The sequence below is a fragment of the Cupressus sempervirens genome, chromosome 4, assembly GCF_028749045.1.
Source record: "Cupressus sempervirens isolate cs-2001-9-10 chromosome 4, ASM2874904v1, whole genome shotgun sequence".
Lineage (NCBI taxonomy): Eukaryota > Viridiplantae > Streptophyta > Pinopsida > Cupressales > Cupressaceae > Cupressus > Cupressus sempervirens.
The window spans coordinates 689,018,804-689,045,027 of NC_143121.1; the positions used below are offsets into that span (position 1 = coordinate 689,018,804).

The window sequence follows — 26,224 nt, forward strand, 5'->3', positions numbered from 1 at the left end:
TGCTTTTGGAGGGGAGAAACTGTGCCAAACTTAAAAGGAATATCATGTTGTACTTCTTTTGACTGGAAAGACTTCAGATCTTCATAAGAATAAGCTAAATCATCTTTGTATTCATGAAGCAAGGTGATGAACTTTTCCTTCTCCTCCGTGCACCAATTGCCAATGTTAATCAGCTTTGGATCTTCTTCAATTCCGATGTTGTATTTCTCATACTGTTCCAAAGATCTCGTCCTTGTCTTTTGTTATTCCTTAACATATCTATCATGCTTGTCAAAAAGCTTTTCCAAAGAAATCAAACCTTTGAGAATCTTATTTCCTTTAAGTTGACCAACTTCATGATGAGTTTCAGGATCTATCTTAGAAATTACTTCATTTGAGGCATTTTCACTTCCTTCAAAGTACATCTCATTAAAACCCTCCTTTTTTCAAGAAAATTTATGATCTGAGTATCATTGTTGAACACTTGCCAATGCTCACAATTATCTGGAATACTTGGTCGATAAACCAATTATATTTCATATATGTTATCTTCAAAGTCTTGATTAGGAAGTAACAGGGTTGCTGAAATAGCCGGTGAATCAGTCCTATCATTCAGTTCTCTAGGAATTACTAAAATATTGAAAGCATTAAACAACTTGATGTAATCCCAAGCTAAATCATAGTAATGTCTAAGTCGATCATTTCTTGCTCGATATTGACCTTTGACTTGACATACTACCAACTCAAAATCTCCCTTTACATGCAAATTTGAAATTCCTCTAGCTTGTGCCATATTCAACCCTAATATCAAGGCTTCATATTCAGCCGTGTTATTGGTGTTAGGAAATTGCAACTTACAAGAAAAAGGGAAAAACTCTCCTTCAGGTGAAATAAACACAACTCTAGCACCAAACCCCATAAAAGCACAACTTCCACCAAATCCCATAATCCAAACAGCGGTAGTGTTGTCAGAAAAAATTATATTATAGCCGACAAGATGAGTTAATATCTGAAAGGTTGCGTGACGGTTGAGTCACCCCTTCAGGAAGTATATGTACATCATCTGAATGGATTTATGAAGGAGGATTGTAATTGGAATTGCATATCTGTTTATATGAATAAAGTATAGTGTTTTGTGTTACATTCTAATCTCTTAATGCAATAAACATCCATTTACCCTGTACGTAAACATTTGGCGTCCTTGCCAGTCGAACCTGGTACAAAAGAGGTGTTATGAAGATTAATGTTGAATTTGCTCAATAAAGATAGGAATAAAATAAAAGACAAGGATGATATACGGACAGCACAGGAAGCATTAATCCTCATACAACAGGTGGAGCAGAGGCAGAAGTTTCAATAGCTTGCCGACGGGCACCGTAGTGGTGGAGCAAAAATTGACTGAGTGCATTCACCTAGCAGACTGAGGAGTGTCGAGGACTTGCTTGAGGAAACGCGATAGAGATTATATTTGGTAGAAGAGACAAGGGAGGAGTTTCTAAGCTTGTATATGCCAAGGGTAGAGAATCCAGACGGAAGGGAAGGAAGCCGCACGGCTCGAGGTGCCGAAGTAGCACGAGGTGGGGTGAACTCTTTGTTCTCGATGCACCTGATGAACAGATACAAGTTGAGAATCAAACAACTTCGCTTGTAGAAGACCTCTTCACACCACATAGTAATGCGGTTGTTCGAAGTAGCGCGGTTATACAGAACAATGTAGGTACACAGACTAGCACGGGTGCTCAGAACAGCGCAGGTATGCAACAAGTACCACAAATATAGAAGAAATTAACAATAGCAAGACCAAAGGAAAAATTGCCGAAATTTAATGGCAATGGAACGGTTGATCCAGTCGGACACTATAAAACATGTGAAACAATTTGGACTGCGAATAGTGTAATGGACCAAGATGATTGGGTCCGACAGTTTCCAACTACCCTATGGGGTGTAGCAATCAATTTGTTTTCAAACACCGATCCGAAGAAGTTAACTACATGGCCGGACGTCAAGAAAGAATTTATAGCAGAGTTCTGACTACTCAAGGATGATAATGAGATAGTAGCGGAAATCTATAGTACCAAACAGGGAAAGAATGAAACAGTTCATGTATACACGAGGAGGCTAAAGGAGCTGGTAGGAAAAATTTTGCCAACCAGTGGACGGGTTGAAGAAAAGGTGGTTTGTCGAAGGGCTACGACGAGCACTAAGGAAAAAGATGAAAATTGTACCTCTAGCATCTTATATCGATGCATATAACTGCGCAATGGACTTGAAGAGCGAACAGAAAATGGGCAAAACGAAGAAAGACAGATCGTCGGATTCAGAAGATTCATCTTCCGAAAGCAGTAGCAATGAGGAATCAAGTAAAAAAGTTTGAGCACTACAGAAGGACATGCTTCGTATGATTAGAATTCAAAAACATGAAAAAGAATCCTAGCCAAACAAAAGAAGGGGAACTATTATGTACGGATTGCAAGGAGGAGGGCCACACAAAGGGCTCTTGCCCTAAGAACCAATTTTGCAATATCTGCCAAATTGCAAGAATTCCAGCAAGGAATGCCCATTCAATATGAAAACGAAGGGACACCAACAAGTATTACTAACGCAAGAAGTGTCCACCTCGGGAGCAGGCACGAATATGAACAATGACGTGGCAACCTCAGGAGGGTACCGAAACAACCGACATGAATGAGGCGGAAACAACAATAATAGGGGCCGTAGCCGAATACAGTACAATTTGAGTGGACGGCTAATGATATAATGTCTTGTGTGTAACCTCTAGGGCCACTTTGCCAGAGACTGTACTACAAAGGAACACCGCAACTATTGTGCAGATGGTGTGGTCCTAGAGACCATGAGGATTCAAAATGCACTAAACCTAGGGTGAACCTGTTAACCATAAAAAATGTGATGAGGAAACATTAGCAATCACTCGTGTGAAAGCAAAGAAGACAACGAACCCAGATCCGGAAGAGGAAAAGAAAAGGATGCAGCAAGCGCGAGCGGAAATAGAAAAAGAGATGGAGGCTGAAAAATTGCAAACGAAGGATATTGTCGATATCTCAAGGAGGAACTAGGCAGAACAAAGTATCATACGACATATAATGCAGGCTGAGGTTCCCATGAAGTTGAATGACTTTCTTCTTGCAATGCCTCAATTAAGGACTGTAATCACAAACATGACACCATCCCCGAAGGCAATGCAAGAGCCAAGGAAAGACACACAAGGGGGAAGCGGAATAACTATGGTAAACCCAATGCTACTTGCGTTGAACACAGGAAGACACCTTGTAGTAGTCGAGATGGGTATTCTCGGAACTATCGTCATGGACACCATCGTAGATGGAGGGTCGGGAGTAAATGTACTGCTAGAAGAAAAATGGAAGAAGTTGGGGCAACCTACGCTATGGCCACCTACATTCCAACTGCTCGTTGTCGATCAACATGGGATCAAACCCCCAAGGACTCTTTTGGCACAACTTGTAACGATCGAGACACAACCATTCTTATTGGACTTCGTGATCATTTCGTTGAGAAGAAAGGGTACGATGCCATCCTCGGAAGGGGCTGGCCAATACAGGCGAAAGTAAAACACGACTGGAAAAAGAACATTCTATCCATGGAAAGAGGAGGTCATAGATTCGTAATTGACCTACATACGCAGATGGAAGGAGAGGAGGCAGCATCGTCAGATTCCGAAGGCGAAGAAGGAGACGACGAAGGGAAGAAACGAATGGAACCCAACAAAGAATGAATCCTAAGACTAGGAGGGTCCAACGATGATGACTTGGATTTGGTGAACAGCCTACTCCATTGGCAAATGGAGGACTATGAGCTCTTTCCAAGTTGTCACATGTTAGGGGTCGAGGAAAGGAAATAAGGGAGAAGAAAAGAACGAATTTCCAACAGAATATAGAAAAGTGAAAGGAGAGGCGTAGATAGATGAAACACCTACACATACATTTAGTGACCATGAGCCTATTAAATATGAAGAAGCCACGGTGAAGACGATGACCTTATAGGATGAGGCTAATCCGAAAAACATATTTGTGATCCCCTATTCATTCAACCTCGATCCTATCACCAAATTGATCCAGTGGGATGAATAAAGGCCTAGGCTCACCCTTCAAGTCAATCACCTTGTTAGAGAATTTCAACACCCTGGCAAAAGTGTGCCTAGTTAAAGGACTTTAACTCACAACTAAGTAAGCACCTTGTTAAAGGATTTCATACAGCCTGTTAGGACTACTCTGTTAAGAGATTTTGACTGAAATCACCTGTTACAATGTCTCAACATTGATCTTGCGGTTTGGAACCCAGTTTTGAAAGCAGCAACGTTTAAAATATTTATAGAGTATAAGGATATTTTTGTGTGGACATGCAAAGACCTGAAAGGGGTACCACTAGAATTGTGTGTCCACCGCATCCCACTAATAGGAGTAGTACCGCACGAAAGCAACCATATCGGATGAACAAAAACTATGCCGCACGGGTCACAAATGAAATTAACAGGATGCTTAAAGTAGGCATTATTTTTAGGATACAAACGAGTGAGTGGGTATCCCCAATTGTGATATCTCTGAAAAAGGATACCACTCAAATAAGGATATGTGTAGACTTTCGATGCTTGAATGCAGTAACAATTAAGGATCTGTTCCCGATACCGTTCACTGATAGTATTTTGGAAGAAGTTGTAGGGCATGAAATCTATTCATTCATGGATGGATTTTCTGGATATAACCAAATATCCATCGCAGAAGAAGATAGGCTCAAAACAACCTTCGTAGCAAAAGATGGGGTATAAACGTACAACAGAATGTCATTCGATCTGTGCAACGCCCCAACAACGTTTCAAAGAATTATTCAACACATCTTCGACAAGATGTCAGTCGAAAACTTCAAAGCATTTTTGGACGATTGGTCACTTTTCAGTGCGGAGGACAATCATCTGACCGCACTCAGAGAATGCATAGAAAGATGTAGACGAGCAAGACTAACAGTAAACCCATAATTCATGATTGCTCTTTGATACATTGGCAAGTGCATCTTAAACATCCTAGAAGCAACTCAATTGTGACTGTTTTCTGATCTCTACCTTGGTGAACTTGTAATCAAAACGGGTAAGTTCTTCAGGCTTGTCCACCAATGGCTCAACAACCTCTACGAACTTGGTTTTTTCTTAATCAACAAAGATCCTTGAAACAATCTTATCTTTCAAAGATCTGGACTTAGTTTTCTTAATAGGAAGATCATCTGGGGGTACGACAACCTTCCTTCTCTTCATTGTGATCCTGCTTAACCATGCAGGCAAACTAAAATTTTCATCTGCAGAAGCAAGTATAGTGGAGACCATTGGCATTAATCCTGATTGTATCTCTATTGTGACCGAAAAAGATTCAGTTTGCACAGCTGAATTCATAGGTGCATGATAAGAGGATTCTATCATGAACAACTCAAAACCTGTTAGGGATGTATCAAGTTGAGAAATCTCAACTTGACCTTCTATGAGAGTTGGAAAATTCTCAAACACATTCCCCAAATGTTCACATTGCTCAGCTGTTAAGATGGGAGGAGCTGTTGAAGATATAGGAAGAGCCAACATATTGACTTCTGAAGTTGGGATGGAAGGTGTGAAAACAATGGAAAATGAATCTACATCATCATCTATCATACCCAAAAAAGGCGCTTCCTACATGGATGGTTCATGAGTTTGTACAGGTCTTGGAAGAGATATGATTCAAGGGTTTGAGATTATTTAAATCCCTTTCCACCCTTTAAATTTGATTGAGTGAGATTGTTACTTGTGCAATTTAGAAGCTTTGACTGTGATTTGCATTTGTTGTCTTTGATTCACATGTTGTTTTGCATTCTTGATAATTGAGTTTAAAAAAGAGTTAAAAAGCAACCGGATCCAAAGGTTTGACTGGGAGTGGTTGTAGAGATATATAGACTAGAAGCTTTGTTTGTAGCTTATATCTTTTTCTTGATTCACAAAATAATTAGGATATCTTTACTTTTGAAAGTATTTGTGCCCCAATAGTAAAGCTTATTTATATAGAATTATGGCCGGACTTAGAGCCAAATCGGTGTACCTTCAACTAGCCTTTGAGTTAGTGTTGGTTTATCAATATCACCGTTTCCAACTAAAAGATAGAAGTGCAGTTAGAGATTTTACATTGCCCATTACTTGCTCCACGAGTAAGTGGATTCTTTCCTGAAAGTTAAGAGGAAAGAATATTGGTAACATCATTTTACGAAATCTCTCAACTTCTTGCTTAGCTTGAGTTGATCCAAGGAATGTTGAGAAGGGGGAACCTTCCCTTTAAGGTAGGAAAGACTCTGTCTCACACGCTGTGGCTGGCATCCTATTTTGCGACTAGATTTTACCCAAAACTATCGGTTGCAAAATATCCACCCAACAGTTTGCCCTCTCTTGTGTATTTGAAAGTTTTTTTTGAAGTGTGAAGCGGAGTGTAGCAGCATTGTTGGTATTTCACAATGGATTTTCAATATGATAGCATCTTGCCTCTTCCCCCTATCTTGATAGATCTGCAGTAGACATCATTCAGACAAAATCAAATCTTTTGACGATCTAAGACCTTAAGGGTAGTTTGATTGTCAATCCGAACAAAGACTATGTGGTCAGGCATTATTGGCTCAGGGAGTAATTTACGGTAACAGAACACTTGATGCTATTTACGAATTCTTTTTATGGTGTCTTCATTTTTTAGGTGGCTGTGACGTCAGAAGTCATGATCTTGGAGATTGTTCTTGAAGGATGGAAGAGGATTTAGCTTTGGAGCATGCCTAAGAAATTTCTTCTCTCCAGCGTAAGGGTATCAAGTTTCTTCTTTTGATCTACATTTTAATTTTCCTCAATATGATTATTGTCGACTTCAATGTATAAGTCTTATTTTTGGGTAATATGGAGATCAAGGAAGAGCATAGCTTCCACAAGTTGCAAAGCTCAGATGTGTGTGGATGCTCAATGGGAATATGATCGTAGAGCTCCAATTTTTTTTGCTCAGATTTCGGTGGCAATTATATTCTATGATTTGAATTAATGTATTGGGACATATATCCAAAGAAATATATATATATTCAAAGGATTTTTTTATGGTATTTTTGGCATAATATTGATTATCAAGGAATTTTGTCATTGAAGTCGGTTTAGATTTTTTACTACAAGCATACGTGGCCCTATTTTAGGTTGTAACCCCTTTAGACAATATTGTGGAAGAGGCCACAAACTTGTTGCTACAAGAGCTCAATTTGAGATTCTAACCACAATATCATATGTTTTGTACGATGTGTATGCTGACTTGACTTTATACAAAAGCCTATGATTATACTAACAAATTATTTTGGTAGATGATGCTCATTTTCCTTTATGCTAATTTGTGTAACACATTCTATTCAGCAAGTTTAATGATCTGCACTTATTCAAGTTTATGTTCATATTGTGTGTTGAGATCACACTTCAAAGAGATAAGTATTCTATGATTTTTATATAAATGGAAAGAAAGTATATCTTTACATTGATCTCTATGATAAGTGGACCTTATGAGTTGTTATGAATCTTTCTTGGTTGCAGGGTGCAGTGAAATTGTCAGAGATTATGCAACGTTGTTTAAAGTCTTGATACTAAATTGATAGCATGTTATCTTCATTAAAAGTGGAAGATCATGTTTAGAGAGAGACTATTTAGCTTCACAGGGAGGTTACGTGACAGAGGTAGATGTCCAACCCTTTGTAAGCTAATGTGATAGTAAAACACTTTGAACCAACTTTTATGATAATTAAAGTTGTCCCTGTTGAGAGAGTCTCTATTAAGAGAAAATCTCAATAATTAATGCATTCTTCTCTTGAAGAAGTTTGAGGTGAAAGCCCTTGTTCCACCCTCTACGAGTAGGTACAATGGACCACCTTCTATGAGTAGGCATGGTGGAAATGCATTCTTCTCTAGGAGAAGTCTGAGGTGAAAGCCCTTGTTCCACCCTCTACGAGTAGATACGATGTGTAATAACCTTGTCTCTACGTGTTGAACGCAGCCCCACTTCAGCACAACATGGGCTCCCAACTTGCAATGCAAGTTCTCCCAATACAATTGCAACATGGTTGAAGATAAACGCAAGCCTTAATTGGTGTTTGCTGACCTGACGCAGGCATGAAAAATAACACTAGTTGCTGCTATAGGAGAATATGGCAGCCTTCAAGAATGTACAAGCAGCTCTAACCAGCATACACAGGTCAGTAATATATAAATGCTACTCCCAAATTTTTCAGAATTAATCCCAAAATTCTTAGCTAACAAACGCTTCTCCCAGCCACAAATGAACACAGTAAGGAGATATCACAATCTCACATCCAATCCATTATACATCAACAATGGATGGAAACTCACAACTCAGAAACCCTCATAAGAGATAATCAAAAGATAAATCACAACAACAAATTCTCCTTAAACATGGTTGAACAGTAGGAGAATGGAAAACTGTATACTTCAGCACATTTGCAAGAGGATTCTCAGAATAACCCTTATACTTCAGCAAGGGCATACAAAATCAGAATTCAGAAAAGCCACAAAGGCAACCAAAGCAAATAAATATTCAAGTGTGCTTTCCTCAACAAATGGGCTTGTATTTATAACCTCTATATGCCCTTTTTGTTGCCAAAATGTAACTTCACTCAAGAAGCTTCACCACACAACATTAATTAGAAGCTTCCATTAGATTCTTTCACTTGACTTGGCTTAACTAATTAATAAATGGCTCTTTCCAATGATAACTCAACTCTCAACTTAAGTGAAATTATAAAGTTAAATTATAACTTTATAATAAGTCGTTTAATAAATTAATAATAATTTGGCCACTAAAAATATAATAACTCCCAAAATACCATTTAAATATATTGTTTGAAATAGGAGTCATACCTATTATTTCTCCATGTGACCAAATGCACTTTCCAAAATTAGAAAGGGTCCATCTCAATCAACACCCAACTTACCACAAATAACAAGTACACAAAACTAAGCCCAAAAGAAGTCCAATCTGAGCCAAACGAAGACCAACCTGTAGCTTACTGAATTGTGGAGAAAACAAGACCCTCCTAAGCCAAGCCATTGCCTCAAAAGACCCTCTATCCTCAATAATTAGCCTACGAGGATAACAATAATAGGCTAATCTTTGAAACTCCAATGTTGGCAAAAACGGGGACATTACACGATGGACCACCCTCTGCATGTAGGCATGGTGGAAATGTATCTCTCTAGAAGAAGTTTTGAGATAAAAATCTTTGTTCTACCCTATGCAAGCAAGCATGGTGAAAGCCATGTGTGTGACTTATATGAAGTAACTATGGTGGATCATGTTATGCTAAGATAACATATGTGAACTTATCATCCTTGGTTGCAACTATGTGCACATGCCTGACAAAAGATCTATCTCTTGCTAAGAGGGAGTGTTGAAGTTTGTAGCTAAAATAACGATCTTCATCTTTGTTATGTTTGTTATGACCGTTATGGTCATTGTTAGAAGTTGCAATCTTTCCTTGGTGTGTTTATAAACCAAGGTTAGACCTCCTTTATTTATTGTTATAATATATTAGGATATAAGCCAAGGTATCCTAATATATTTCTTTTTTGTCCTTTTTCCACTACATCTTATTTTGTCATCTAGTGGAATATGTGAGGACAAATATTTATTGTAATTTCTAATTTTAGATTATTCCTCCTTAAGAGGAATCTCACACTTGGCCTCACACACTTATGAATGGTGGCATTCATAGACATGGGAGTTACATTCTAACTCCTCTCTCTCATCTCTATTTAAGAGATGACCCTCTTCTCTCATTTCACAATGAGGTTTTCTTCCTCTTCTCAATTATTGTATGAGCAATTGCTCTCTTGCTCTCTCTCTCTTTCTTCTTAGGCTTTTCATGCCTCATTCATAATATCACAAGGGGTTTTCTTTGCTTTCCCCTTTCCAAATATCTTGTCTCATGGTGTTGGATCTTGAAGCTTTCTATCTCCTATTTTATGGTAATATCTTTTCATGCATTTACTCACTTAGATTCTTTCCTGGTATTGCTTATTTACAGATTTCTTTTTCCATTTCTAACATGGTATCAGAGCCATTTAATCTTTGTTTTGAGTATTTGCATGAAGGTACGATTCGAAAGAGACTCTTGAGAGAGATTTCACTAATTTCTTCTTTAATCCTTTTAAGATGGAAGAAATTGAATTTTTTTTGGGTTTGGTTGGTTTACCGCCAAACTTGATTAACTTCTGTTTGCTCTAATTTGTGCAGGTTACTTTTTATTTTTTATTAGTTTTCATCTCACCCCTTTGGCAGGCTTGCCACCAAAAGGGTTTTCCTATCTAGATATCTTTTTTTTAATCTTGTTAATAGCAGATCAAAACATTTCTTTGTTCCTCTATAAAACAAAGGAATTGTTCATTTTTTTTTTTTTTCAGTTTGAGTCATTTGGAGCTCTCTTTAAGAAATTGCTCTTTTTCTAAATCATTCTGAAATTTTGTAAAATGGGTGTGAATAGTGAAGTCTTTGGATGGACTTATGCTCTTGCTGAATTTCTGCATGTACGTATGGATGGACTTATGCTCTCTTAATTGAAAATTGTTTTAAATGCGCGTAGCGCGAGAGTCTTTTTAAATCAAGTTTTTTGCGTTGGGCGGACGCGCCACCCGCGCGCCACCTGCGCGACACCTGCGCTCAGCCTGCGCGTCACTCGCCGCTACCTGCGCTCTACCTGCACGTCTCTCGCCGCTGCCTGCGCAAAGACCACCCGTCACCCGCCGCCTACGCCGCCAGACCCACCGCTCCCGCCGCTGCCTGCGCACAGACCACCCGTCACCTGCCGCTATCTGCACTCTGACCTCGCGTCACCTGCCGCCTGCACGGCCAGACCTACCACCCCCGCCGCTGCCTGTGTTCAGGCCACGCGTCACCCGCCGCTTGCGCGGCCAGACCAACCGCTCCCGCCTCTACTGCGCTCAGACCGCGCGTCCCTTTTTAAATCCGCGCTCAGTCTGCCCGATTTTTCCACCGACGCCTTTTTTTTAAAAAAAACTCAACATTAGTATTTTGTTTAATTTATCTTTTTGAGAAGTTTTCTTAGAATTAAAAATTAAAACTAATCCAAGTTTTATTTTTATTTTTAACATAAAAAGTTAAGTTTTTTTTTAAATCCTCATTTATCCTTTTTTGAGGATTCTTGTCTTTGATGGTGGGCCCATCCTTTATATCGTCTCACTTGTGTTCACCTTGCATGGAGATTTTAACTGATAACTTATGCTTATTGCTCTTCCAAATACTTCTTATTTATCTCAATTATTCAGGTATATGAGTATCTTACACTATTGCCTTCATTATTTAATGATTTGAGTTAATTGATCTATCTGCACATGGTTGCAGTTTTATGCTTTTATAGCATCGTTCCATGCACATGTTGGCACTTTATGGTTTTATACCATTGATATACATGATTTATATGATATTTTTTGTAAGTTGCATCGGGAGCCAATTTATCAAGGTTAGCTATGATGGACCCGACAGTTTTAAACTGACTCGTAGTTGCCTTATCTGGCCCGTGGAGTATCCCTCCAACCTATAATTGGTGTGCACTTACTTCTATGGAGTTTCTCTCCATGTTGTTCCATTTTTGTTCCTCAATGTGAGGATGATATTTTATGGGGATTTCCCATTTCAATCTCTTTATTTCTTTGGTGTATGCTCCCAGTTTTGATTTAATCATGGTATGACTTCCTACACCTTGCTCATTTGTAGTATATAGGTGACGAGGCTGCCATATCTTGGAGCACTCCAATACTACTCTATTTGAGGAAGTTGTTTTCACCTATGTTGATCTTTTTCCTCAAGGCAATGATGTTGCTTGTCCATGATGGATTTCTTATTTGAAGGCAATATGTTGTTATATCCTCATAATCCATTCTTTTGATTATCCTAACAAAACTCATGATAATTCTACTTTGATCAGCATGTCTCTCCTTTATGTTATTTTCATATATTAATGTGATAATGATCTACATACATTATTGCTTAGATCATGAGTCATGCATGTTATGGAGGGACGCCCCCATTAGCTTGCAGTGGGATGATTCATTAGTGGACTGTCTATATCCATGTGATTAACGCAATGTTGATGCAGGTTTCATTAGTTGGCCTTGTTTGTGGTCATTTGTGCATTAGTATGTTTCTTTCATGAGAGATTTATTGCATAAAGATTGGTCATTTTGACCCATATTATGATCATTTTTCAGCTTATGACTTATTTTAGATATCATGTTAACTCCATTGCATTTTGGTGAACACATTCATTTATCCTCATTGATTAAATTATTATAACTTCATTTTTTTTACTAACTTCTCCATTCAATGTAATTCTACTTGTGGATAGTTGTCTTGTTTTTGTTCTTTTTTTCAGGTGATCCATCAAGGAACCTTCTCGGTTTTCCACATATGAAGATGTGTCTATGTTTCCACTTGATCAAATTCAAATGACTCATGTACTTCTCTTGGATCTGCAAATGTACCATATGGCTTGAAGACAATCAAATTACTTCATATTGAAGATTAAGTTGCAGATTTTTGTAAAAAATATGGGTTTAATACCCTTTGATGTAATTACCCCAAGTAAAGATTAAAGGGGGGTGTTAGAAGTTGTAATCTTTCCTTGGTGTGTTTATAAACCAAGGTTAGGCCTCCTTTATTTATTGTTATAATATATTAGGTTATAAGCCAAGGTATCCTAATATATATTTTTTTTGTCCTTTTTCCACTACATCTTATTTTGTCATCTAGTGGAATATGTGAGGACAAGTATTTATTGTAATTTCTAATTTTAGATTATTCTTCCTTAAGAGGAATCTCACACTTGGCCTCACACACTTCTGAATGGTGGCATTCATAGACATGGGAGTTACATTCTAACTCCTCTCTCACATCTCTATTTAAGAGATGACCCTCTTCTCTCATTTCACAATGAGGTTTCCTTCCTCTTCTCAATTATTGTATGAGCAATTGCTCTCTTGCTCTCTCTCTCTTTCTTCTTAGGCTTTTCATGCCTCATTCATAATATCACAAGGGGTTTTCTTTGCTTTCCCCTTTCCAAATATCTTGTCTCATGGTGTTGGATCTTGAAGCTTTCTATCTCCTATTTTATGGTAATATCTTTTCATGCATTTACTCACTTAGATTCTTTCTTGGTATTGCTTATTTACAGATTTCTTTTTCCATTTCTAATAGTCATCTTCAGCTGAAATATATATTCGTGATTATATTTAAGTTAATATTATGCAAAAGGGCATGTGTCATATGTCATGCGAAGAGGCATGCGTATGGAAATGTGCAATGTTGAAAATGTGGAAATATGAAGGGTCTTATTTTTGGAACTCAAATAGACCTTTGTATAAAAGATGAAGAACATTATGCAATCTATTTATTTGATTGATTAGTATATTGTAAATCAATCAAGTGAAAGCCCTATACATGAACATTTTATATCAATAAAAGATATCTTTTGCTGGTGTGGCTGGTTTTTCCCTTCGAGTGGAAAAGTTTTCCTAGGATAAACATATTGAGTCCTTTGTGTTTTGTTTATGCTCTATTATTGATGTTTATCTCTATTTCCACACTTAAAGCTTACCACTAAACCCATCAAATTTGTATGTTCACCTATTTGTCATTCTTGTGAAGTCAGAAAAACTGAGTTATTATAGCAACAGAAAGCAATGTTTAGCAAGTCCAATTATGCCCAAGCTCAGTATCATTATGGACATCAAGGCCATATCTCTAGCAATCACTTTGATCTAAACCATTGTATATCCTGTGGTCAGCCTGCTTATTCTGTCAAACATTGTTATCTGCAAAACTCACCTATGAAGTCTATGAGGTCTGTGCATTTTGGTAGGGTAGATTATTCCAAATGGAGATCCAAGTGTCATTTGTAGACCAAAATCTTGTAAGAGAGTTCAGTCTACTACAGATGATAAAAAATTGTCTATTCATCATGACGATGTTCTTGTCCACCCTAGTTCTTCTAATGGTGATGAACTTAGTCTTGTTGACCTTCTGATACTATATTTACTAGTCTTGACATTGATAATCCTGAGATGGCCCTTGGTATATTTGATATGCGATCACCTGCTGAAAGGATTGCAGAGTTAAATCTAATTCCCAGAGAGAGTGGTATTGTATCCATGACTTGTTGTTGATACCATTCTAGTGATTTCCTATTCTGATTTGGACACTAATAATGCTCTTTTGGATGCAAGCTATCAAATGTTTGCTAAGCAATGTGATTTTTTTTTATTAAGTATACTGGATATGCAGCTAATGATGATAGTTCTTATTGATGTGTTCAGCTATTTGTGGTTATAGAGATTGCAACGCTGCCTTTTATTGATTTGGTGCAGCAAATAAGGCTCACATTTTGTACCTTTCAGTTTGAAGGGGAAAACGAAAAAAAGAAGCTTGAACACTATCCGTTCAGTTGAAAACCCAAAAGAACAGCTTCATTATAATTTATGATGAAAACCGAGAAGGCCTTTTTTGGTTTTGCATCTATGTGTTCATCTTTTCACATAATGATCTAAATCATTAATCTAGCATAGTTTCCACTGAGGAGATTATATGCTCTCTACTCTCTCCACCAGGGAGACCTTCTAGGCATTATCCTCTCTCATTTGTCAGGGGAACCTTCTGTCTATGCTAAATTCAAGCAAAGACTTTTGGAAGATTATTGATGTGTACAGTTCAGATGCTTTGTGCAGATTTGTTGATTGTATGTCACTCTTGATGTATTTCACAACATGTCATCTTTTTGCCAAAGTTTATTGATGTCATGATTGGAGCACTTACACTCTAGATATTGCAAATGACTTAGTGACACCATGTCATTTGTTGTTTTACATCTATGTTTTGAATACATTTGATGTTTACACTTGATGTTGTGGTTTGTTGCCAGTATTATTGGTGAATAGTTGATGTGTATGTTCCTGATTTTTGCACCTAATGAATACTTATGTCTACTATGAGTGATATGCTGGAAATCTAATGGGAAAGTAAGATGTTGAGAGGGGGGATGAATCAGGATCTTCAAAACTTTTACCACTTCAAACATAAACCATATTCAAACTTAATTCACCATGTACCTCAACCTTAACCATGCATCATCATGTATCAACATGTAATATCAGATCTAACAACTACTTGCTTGAATGAAACACGTAAACAAGTAATCAACACATAACACAAGATTTGGTAAAGCAGAAACCCTCCAAGGTGAAGGTAAAACTGTGGTGGGGATGGCACCCACAAAATCTTCACTACTGCAGCAATAAAGTGTGCATGTTAGGGCTACAATTTTGATTACTTCTAATGATCTACTCTACGAAGGGTTTGCTCTATTAAAAGCTAATAAAATTGTTAAGCCTACCAATGATTAAAGGATTTTTACATCACAATAAAGTGAGCACTCTGTTAAGAGATCTACAATAGACCTATGAGGACCACTTTATTAAGAGATTCAATCGATACACTTGTTAGAATGTAACAACGGCTTGATCCTTCGATATGCACTAGAATGCTGATAACCAATCTTCTCTGTCCAAATTATTATCACCTCTCTGTGACTAATTAGCAATATCACCTCACTGCATTGCTTGGTCGCCTTACTCATTCTCAACACTTAACTCCACTGATAACTCCACTGATTCACCTTCTTCACATACATGAATTCCTCTTGCTCGCAACAACAATTTCTCGCTTGAAAATCTTTTATTATAACCATCTCACGAAGCATCTAGATCTTGATCAATGTTTAGGACTCGTCCCTTTTTACCGCTTAGTCTTTCCTATTTTTTGATCGTTTGATCATAGGACATAGGGATTAATGATGCACAATCATAGGCGTAATTACCTCCTTGATTCTCTCCTCGAATATAGAAACACAATTCCAACTCGGCAAAAATGGTATACATATGATTTTGTGTCATTCTAGACTCAAATACAAAAAATGTATCACTCGGCACATATACCTCCTAATGCTTGGCTATGCTTATTCCTTCATGCTGTCCCTTGACATGAACTTCGCTCAACTTGAACTATTTTCCCTTCAGAACTGCTCGGCTTATATAGCACTCGACAACAATTTAAATGCTCGGTGATTGTAGTGTGCTCAGCAACTATATCTGTCTCAGCACACACTAAACTTGTAATCTTCTACATTGTATCGCTCAGCCTCTATTATGACTCGGTTGTAGTGTTGACCAACCAACACTGCCTAGAAAATGACTAAGTGTTTTGCACTAATAGACAATACTAAGATTGCCTTTAGAGTCAACAATTTCCCCCTTTGGCATTAGTGGCAAAAACACTTATCATGCTCAAAATTTGTCATAACAAAATTTCAAAATATTTGAACTCCCTCTTAGGGTGTACTCCATACTTGTAGCTCGGTCATCATACGTTGTAACTTGTTTTCAAAATCTTTTTCAAAAACCTTTTTGTTTTTTGTTTTCAGCTCTGGCTTTGTCTCCTTATTACTCCTTTTCCTTTAGACATAATATACATAGTATGTCAAAATCTGCATACATCTCCCCTTTCATAGACATACAAATTCATACAATATTTCCCCCTTGTTTTGTCACTGATGCTGAGTAGTGAGATGCAATTGTGGCCCAGGGAGTATACAAAACTCTTTCAAACATGGGTGGTGCTATTTCATAACAATTGACATTGTATTGTCCCAATTCTTCGTGGTTGTATCAAGAGTTTGCCTCTCAATCTCCATTCTAGTTACAAGATCCACTAGGTTATCTATTGTAGACATTTGTGGACTTTGCATGAGATCTTTCGCAATCTGTAAATGTCTCTACATTACTTCGAAATGAGGCACTAATAAGGCTTGAATAGTAGTAACCTCATTCCTTATGTTGCATTCCTCATGTAGCAACTCTGATTGTTTTCCTTGCAAAAATCTAATCTTTGAAAAATAAATAGAACTGGAACTAGGATCCATGTTCAAATCCGATCCACACTTCTTTAGATCTGCATTTATTTTCTCCATTTTCTCCCTTATCTCCTTTGTAAATCCAAGAACATTGCATATTTTGCCAAACAATGCGTCAGCACTAGTAACTAATTGCTCCAAATCTATAACAAGAGTGGAAAGTTCCACCTTTTTCATTGCAATTTTTGTAGCCATTTTCTCCAATACTTTATTCTCAAATTTCTTCTCTGACCATTGCATGAATTTTTTGTGAGTATCAATGTCAGGATTATTGACTTGCTCAACAATCTTTACCAACTGATCAATGATGGAGGCTTTTCCATATAGGTTATCAACAAATATATCTTTGATATCATATAATACTTGCCTTTGTTGATGCTCTTTTCTCATCTCCTCCTGCTTAGCCTTTCTTGCTAACAAGTTGTTGAGTATTATCATTTGATCATAATTTTAATTGTTTGTGTCCCAATTTGGAATCACAATATCATCATCTAGAGTAACAGATTTACCTTTAATGGTTTGAGGTGACAACTTCACCTTCTTTTTCAATCTCTTCCCCTTGGAGTATTGTGTGTTGGAGCTTGACACATTTTGATGTTCTTGTATTTTAATCTCCAAACTCAACTTTTGTGTCTCTTCTCTTTTTCCTCAACCTTCTTAGGCTCTTCATCTATCTTCTTCTCCTCAGTTGTGTGCTCTTGTTGAGCTAGTTCCTCTGTCCTCTCCTTGTTATCATCAGTTTTGAGTTCACTAGTGGAACTCGGTTGTCCTACCTCCTTTCCTCCCTCCATCTGAGGTCCTGAGACATGTAATCTCTCACCAAAAGCAGACTGTTTTGCTTGATCATTTCGGCTCTTTTCTAACTTCTCACCTTCATTATTAATATTTGTATTGCCCTCAATGGCATCATCTTTCTTTTCTAGATCTCAGGTATTCTCACTTTCATTGACTGGCATACTCTGTTGGCTGGCATCTCTCACATGTACAACATCTTGACTATTAATTGGACTTAATGAAATAACAAGAATAGATGAAATGACATGTGTTGAGTCAACCTGTTGTGAGCTCACTTGTGTGTCAACCTTGGGATAATCTTTAACTTGTACAATCACAGGGTTTGGATCCATCAAGGTCTCATGTGCTGACTTAGACTATCGAGTTTCCTCCTTCCTCTCTGGCTTGGTTAGCGTAGTCATCTTCTCAGGTTCAGTCACTACATTGTCCTTATTTGGCACCTCTTTGACTGGACTGGCCTCTAGTTCATCTTCTATTGTGAGTGTTTCTATTTGATCTCCACCTTGCCGAACAGTACCATCATTAATATCTTTTGTATTATCCAATTCAACTTGGTCAAGCTCAGCTTTCTCTGCCTCATCCTTCTTCTCATCATCAACCATAAGTCCATATTATTTTGTTATCTTTAACTACATGTTCTATATTATGTTTCAAGATCTTAAATGCTCTACACTTAGGAACAATTTTACTATTGTACTTACTCATTGCATTTGTAATTTGCTTTCTGCTCAAATCAGGCATCGCATTAGCAAGTGTATCTTCCCTTATCTGGCCTTTAGTCTTCAAGGCATATTGCCATCGCTCATCAATCTTATTGTACAACTCATTAGGTATCAAATTTCCTAACTCCAAAGGTGTGTACTTAAATGTTGTCATCATGTCAAAAACTGCATCTTCTATCTTTACCTTATCTATAGTGCCCAAATTATCATACTTAATATATTTGAAACTTGTCATTCCAGCACTCCCCCTAATATTTTCACAATGTTCATCTATGGTTTGGGTTGGCTTGTGCACTGCAATCTTGAACTAGTTGGTGTCACCTGAATCGGTCTTCTCTGCATCATCTTCATCATCATCCTTGGCCATTGTAACCTTTCTTCTAGGCTTCTTTGCAAGTTTGCTCGACTCAGTTTCCTCTGCAATATCTTCCCCCTTTGTCAACTTCCTGCCTTGAGTAGGCTTTGTAATCTTTGCAACTCCTTTCTTGGGCTCGGCCACTAGAGTAGTAGATGCCCTTCTCCTTGGTCTAGTTACTCTTGGTGTTGTAAGGACTAGCTTAGTGACCTTTTTGACACTCTTGCTCACCTGAGGCTCAATAACAACTATCTCTTTACCTTTTCCTTTTGCTTCCTCTTCTTCAATGTACATATTCTCACCTTCACCCTCAGTCATTTGCAATGGTGCATCTTTCTTGGCACCTTCACCAAATGTCCTCTCCAAGTTCTCTATCATACCTTTTGATTTCTTCTCAATCTTGGGTGCATTTATTTGCACAGCAATTTTGACCTTAGCTGTCTCGTACCTGCCGAATGGCTTGACAAAATGATCAATTGGCTCATCTAACAAAGTTGTGATTGCAATTGTAGCTTCATCAGTATTAATTTCATAGGGCAATGGTCTCAACTATGCCATCCTAGGTATCACTGCCTGAATGTACGTCCAGTCAATATCTACTAAGAAACATACATCATCATAATACTTATCTACCAAGGATTGAGGATCCTTGACCTGTTTTTCATCTTTTGCTTAAACTCTTCAAAGTAACTATCCATGACCTTCTCAATATTGTATCCCAATTGTTTAATGAAATCATTAATCTACTGGGTAACTGGCTTCTTCTTATTCCAAGTAACATGTCAATAGTAGGAAAAGAATTCTATGCATAAAAGAAAATGCAAACGATTAAGGAACCAAACTTACACATACTATTTTTGGCCTTCCTTATACTTTAGAGATTCTCGGCAAGTTGTCTTAGCTAGACGTCATCAAGATCATAGGTGTGGTCTTTCTTTGCAATCTTCCATGCTATGTCTACTGTAACACAGGTACACTAGACAATCGGCTTGATTGATAGAAATTGTGTGCAATGACCCTCACTACAAAGTCAATCTCGAGATCAGTAATGGTAGAAATCGTCATCCCTCGCTTGCTGCATACTATCAATGTATTTTCTTCTATCACATCCTTTATTTGACAGTCAATTGTCTTAACCTTATCCATGACAACGTATCCAATTACTTGATGTATGATTTGCCTTGTAATCTCAATGGGTCCACCTTCCAGCCATATCTTCATGTCTTGAATTCGGCTCAATACAACTTTAATCCATTCAATTTTGAAAACCCTTGAAAATTTTAGGGCATGTGTTAACCCTTTCTTAGCGATGTGTTTGTGTTCTTCCTTAAGTTTGTCATCAACGCACAACTTCTCATAAGTACTTCTTAATTCAAAATCTCCTACCTCTCCAATTTTACACATGTAACAAGTTCTCACATTGTGAATCAAGATTACCCTCAACGAGATTGAAGATAGGATACCTAATGTATCTCCTTTCGCCACAATTTCTTGATAAGTCGTGAATTTCATCGACTTAACAACTTCATTCCTAATCAATTGAATGCTACTAACCTTCGATTCAATCTTCTTCTCAGCTGCAATCGAACTGGATGTCATTTCCTTCAACTAGGGTTTTGTCTCGAAACTCTTCTTCACTCGGCCACAACACAAGTGCTTACAATTCACTTCAAATTTTGACAATACACACAATACTTGTCATAAGTCGCTCGGACTCTATTTTCTCTTAGAAAACTCGAATGCAATATGACCAAAATGATTGAAAAACTTTGCTAAATAGGTCAAAAATTCAATTTTAGGGCCTCATTAATGCTTTGTACCTTTGGTGGGTGCATTATAGCTATCTCGACCAATACTGCAACACTCAACAATAACATTCCTAAACTCCTTCAACTTAGCCAAAGCTATGACTTGGTAAATATTAACAATTATGCTCAGTCTCTTAACACTTTTGACTGACACTCGGCCATTACTACCTTTTCAACTCGGCATCCAAATATTCACTCGATTCAAACCTCAAATCCGTCCTAGTGCATCTAATCACATGCTCATTTGGACTTTTGTGCATTCAATATTAGAAACTCATGTATGATTTAGCCATTTGAAATACAGTTCCATACATACCTCACTATTTAGTTTGAGGTGTTGGAATCACCTAATCCATTGGATTGGGTGATCACAACTTCATCATTCACACTGTTGCCTCCTTCAGATTTCTTCTTCCAAGCTTGATTCATCTAGCTTCACACTTCTTCAGCATTAACCTTTGCTTTTCCATTGTTCTCTTCATTATTAAATGTTGGTGCTTGGTTCATATGATCTCTGCTTAGGTAACCGACCTTTTGACAATTAAAGCATACTGGGCTAAAGTTTTTCTAGTTCCTAATCTTCCTTTGAGATGTATCCTTGCACAATTTGTTGCAATGTGTCCATACTTTCCACATAACTGACAATTGACCCAAGTAATGTAGTCCCAATTTATAGAATCGCCTAGCCTACTTGCATTGCCTTGACCTTTCGGTGTCCAACTTTGTTTTGCATTAGATCGGTGATCTTGTGCCTTGTGAGCATACTTCTAACATGTGTAGTAATAACCTTCAAATCTAGATGTAGCTGGTGTCTTTAATCTACACTCATATGCTTGATGTCCATGCTTATTGCAATTAAAACAATATCCATTGAATTTAGGCTTGGAATTGGACTTACCGGTTTTGCTCCTGCAAACATTTGTTGTATGACCCGATTTTCCACGGTGATAGCATGTAAGCTTCTTGTTCCTTGGTTTTGCATTCCTTTTTCCTCCATGCTTTGATGACTCTCCTTGCTTGGTAGATGATATGAACTCGATATAGCCTAATCCAGCAGTATCATGAGGTCTTCTTTGTGCTCTTAGCTATTCATCAAGTCGTCTCATAAACTCTCCTAATCTGTTCATTCTTTCAACAATTTCCTTTTCAGCTCTCAACCCATTTTTCAATTGACTATTCTCTGATCTTAGATTTGCAATCTATTCCACCTTCCTTGCAATTTCATGATTGGCACTTAGTAGCTGATTGACCATGTCAAATTGATTGTGTGTCAACTTTTGTACTTCATTGATACTCTCATCAAGACTTGTACCCATTTGTCTTTTGTCTTCATCAGCCATTACCTTGTCTTCTTCAACCTTTTTCGTTTGTTCAATGACTTCACATAGTCTTACTGATTGTATTTCATGTTCTCTTGTCAATGATCTTACTTCTTCATTAAGGATGTTATTCTTCTCCAATAGATGACCTTTTAGTGCTACATCAGTTTCACTGGATCTACTTTCATCACATAAGTCCTCAATGTTTTCTTCTTAGTATTGTGTGTCACTTTGTTGGATTGCCATCTCCTTCCATATTTTCAAAGATTTCTTCAATTTCTCCTTTGTAGCCTTAATTTGTTCAAATGCAAGTTGCAATTCAAGTTTTTGATTCTCAATCACCTTTCCCAATTTGTAGGCTTCCATCTCCAAGATCTTTGACTCTCAAGTGGTTAAACTTCTTCCTCAAAAAACTCAAATCTGATACCAATTGTTGGAAATCTAATGGTAAAGTAAGAAGCTGAGAGGGGGAGATGAATCGGGATATTCAAAACTTTTACCACTTCAAACATAAACCATATTCAAAATTTAATTCACCATGTACCTCAACCTTAACCTTAACCATGCATCATCATGTATCAACATGTAATTTCAGATCTAACAACTACTTGGATGAATGAAACACATAAACCAGTAATCAACACATAACATAAGATTTGGTAATGCAGAAACCCTCCAAGGTGAAGGTAAAACTGCAGTGGGAATGACACCCACAAAATCTTCACTACTGCAGCAATAAAATGTGCCCATTAGGGCTACAATTTTGATCACTTCTGATAATCTACCCTGTGAAGGATCTGCTCCGTTAAAAGCTAATAAAATTGTTAAGTCTACCTTGATTAAAGAATTTTTACATCACAATAAAGTGAGCACTTTGTTAAAAGATTTACAATAGGTCTGTTAGGACCATTCTGTTAAGAGATTCACCTGATACACTTGTTAGAATGCAACAGTACCTTGATCCTTTGATATCCACTAGAATGCTGATAACAGATCTTCTCTGTCCAAATTATAATCACCTCTTTGTGACTGATTAGCAATACCAACTCATTGCACTACTCGGTCACCTTACTCATTCTCAACACTTAACTCCACCGATTCACCTTCAACTTCGCATGCATGAATTCCTCTTGCTCGCAACAACAATTTCTGGCTTGAAACCCTTATATTATAACCATCTCACAAAGCTTCTAAATCTTGATCAATGATTAGGATTCATCCCTTTTTGCCACTTAGTTTTTCCTATTTTCTGGTTGGTTGATCATGGCACATAGGAATTAATGATGCGTAATCATAGGCACAATTACCTCCTTGATTCTCTCCTCGAACATAGAAACACGATTCCAGCTCAGCAAAAACACTTTACATATGATTTTGTGTCATTCCAAACTCAAATACAAAAACTATATTACTCGGCACATATAACTCCCGATGCTCGACTATGCTTGTTCCTTAATGTTGTCCCTCAGCATGAACTTTGCTCGGCTTGAGCTATTTTCCCTTCAGAACTACTCGGCTTATATAGCACTGGGCAACAACTGAAATGCTCGGCGACTATAGTGTGCTCGGCAACTATATCTGCCTCAGCACACACTAAACTTGTAAACTTATGCATTGTATGATTTGGCCTCTATTGTGGCTCAATCACAGTGTTGACCGACCAATGCTACCTAGAAAATGACTGAGTGTTTTGCACTAATAGACAATACTAAGATTTGCCTTTAGGCTCAACATGATATACATCATGTTGGTTGGATTTCAGTTTGATTACTGGAAAATTTAAGATATTTTCAATAATTATGCAAAGTTGCCCCACAATAGCTAGAGACTACTTATTGGCCAAATTGATGATTGGTCCCTTCATGATTTTTTTGTAATTGAAATGCAACTGTCCTAAAAGATTGATAGCTAAGACTACTAGCCATGAGTAACTCGTATTGGTAACTAAGGATTCATCATTTTTTTTCCAGATTATTACATATTGCAAAATTGCATACATAGTGGCCGCATTGATGATTGAAGAGAGCCGATAAACCATATTAAGAAGTTGAGTATTCTTATTACGTGCACTGGACCGTGACGAATCTTCTGCTCAAAAAAAGGAAGCACCAAGCATTCAACCTGAATCTTCACCAAAAAGATATTAAATTAATCATTGAAACTAACAAGCAAAGAACAAAAATAGTTCAAGTTAGCTCTCAAAAAAGTTGTACAAAACAAATCCACCGAAAATTTGAAACCTGTCAAAGGCAATACACTTCAACAAAACTCTGAGAGTGGTCAAAGCAACGAGCTGAGTCCAATCAAGAAAATAACTTAGCCTACTGATGAAATCTGTCTAACGGTAAAATAAGAACCCACTTCTTTTGTAGAAGCATCAGAGCAGCCAGCGGATACCAAGATTGTTAAACAGGACAGAATGGAATTGCATTATTCTTATGCATAGACAGTAAAGAGTAAATTAACTGCCATGTAACGGAAAACAAACTAGACTAAAAGATGTATGGTTTTACCTAATTAACCGATAAAGATAACTATTTCAATGCGGGCTCACTATCTTCTTGTCATTTTCTGTTGTAATGCAACTATAAGCTGATGCTGACCGTGATTAAAAATCTAGAGTCCATTACGCAGGCAAAATCTTGTGAGACAAACGGAGAATAAAACCTAGTAACCATCTTCAACATTTATAAAGCTGGAAACAGTATCAACAAAAAATCATTACCCAATTGGGTTAAATAAATTGGCACATACAGCAAGAAATAGAGATTCTTTAGCAGCAGTGCGTTCCATATCTTTGGCATAAATTGAAGCGGCAATTGATGTGGTGCTTCCTACGCTTGCCCTACACTCACCCAGCCGCTTCGTATTCCTTATCCTGCATCTTTTGACTCGTATCTGCGGCAAATGTGGCATTCCGATTGAAGCTCTAGAGTGAGAGAGAACCAAATCCGTACAAGCAAACAAGCCACATAGCTGGTGTGATGCAATTGCCATTGCAAGATTCGTAAATGGGTTCGAATTCGAGTCCTACTAAACACATAGGAATTTTATCTCGCGAAGCTCCATACTCCATCATAGTCTCTTTTAAGTTGCTAAGCGCCCTATCGTTGGACATGAATCCACTTCAGATGTTCTAAGGCCCAGTTTTGCCACGTCAGCACTCGTTGTAACGTGTCATTTAATCATTTGTTTCGACTTTGATTGCTTTTGATGGTCATGGTCGAGGAATTCTTCGCTGCTTTGAACTTTTCCATTTTAATCTGTCGTTGAATACGGCTTGAAATTAATGATCTGTTTAGTTTTTTAAAATCGTCGGCTGGAAGATTTAAGGGCCAGGGGAGGAGGGAATTGGCTAACTAAACCTCATATACGAAAAAAAATGAAGTGTTCCCTTTGAAAGATATACTGTTTATTTTGTTGTCTAGACAAAGGGGAGTCAAAGGTGTGGACCATAACTTCTAGGATTCACGTGGGTCATTTTGTGGACTTTCAAATGTATTTTTTAAGTTTTTATTTATTTTATTTAGGTGGCAACCTCAAATTATTGGAATGTGTGAAGGTCCTTTATTGATCTAGTTTGCTTTATGTTAGTGCTAGAGAGGGTGACTTCGTGTCCACTAGCCATATGGCCACCAAATCCACTTGTATGTATTATCTTATTTTAATGATTCTACCTTTCACTCGAATGTCTCACAACATTTAATAGGCATCACATCTCTTTAATTCCATCACTCTGACATTAAATGATGCACAAACCATTTACTAGGCATGCCTCCTCGTAGATTGTGTCATCTTTCATCCCTTTCTATCTTTCCTTTTATGTAGAGTTCTATCTAGTTGGGTACAAAATGTAAGTGGAAGATCACCTTACAACCATCACTTGTTATTTTCGCCACCATTGTCATTTGGTTTTGTGAAGGTAATTTCTTTGCTTGCCTTCGCATATGGTAGTTTCATCTAGTTTTTTGGTTGTAAGGAGGTATATGAGTGGGTTCCTTTCACATTTGTTAGTTTCATTTGCAATTAAAGTCAAATCTTTCACATTTTTTCACCATTCCTTCACATAAGCAAGTTGTTCCTTCACATTCGTGGCTTCCTTTACAAGTGAGGGGACAACATTTATGGAGTGTGAGCATAGGGACTACAAAGAAGGCTTCAAATGCAAGTTGTTCAATCCAAGTGGGGATCGTTTCTGTA

General features: G+C 37.6%; 1 protein-coding gene across 3 annotated transcripts in view; it reads right to left on the reverse strand.

The window, feature by feature from the left end:
- LOC149563149 (putative plastid-lipid-associated protein 13, chloroplastic) overlaps positions 1-25,396 on the reverse strand; it is a 238,218-nt gene extending 212,822 nt beyond the window's left edge. For 2 of the 3 annotated variants that reach the window (XR_016364024.1, XM_089826545.1), the window contains exon 1: positions 24,779-25,396. Coding sequence is in view for 2 of the 3 variants with exons in the window: in XM_089826545.1 (XP_089682671.1) it covers positions 24,779-25,021 (243 nt within the window). In the remaining variant the exon portion in view is untranslated. The remainder of the gene's footprint in view (positions 1-24,778) is intronic. The other variant, XM_089826546.1, reaches the window with a different exon arrangement.
- Positions 25,397-26,224: the final 828 nt, after the last annotated feature.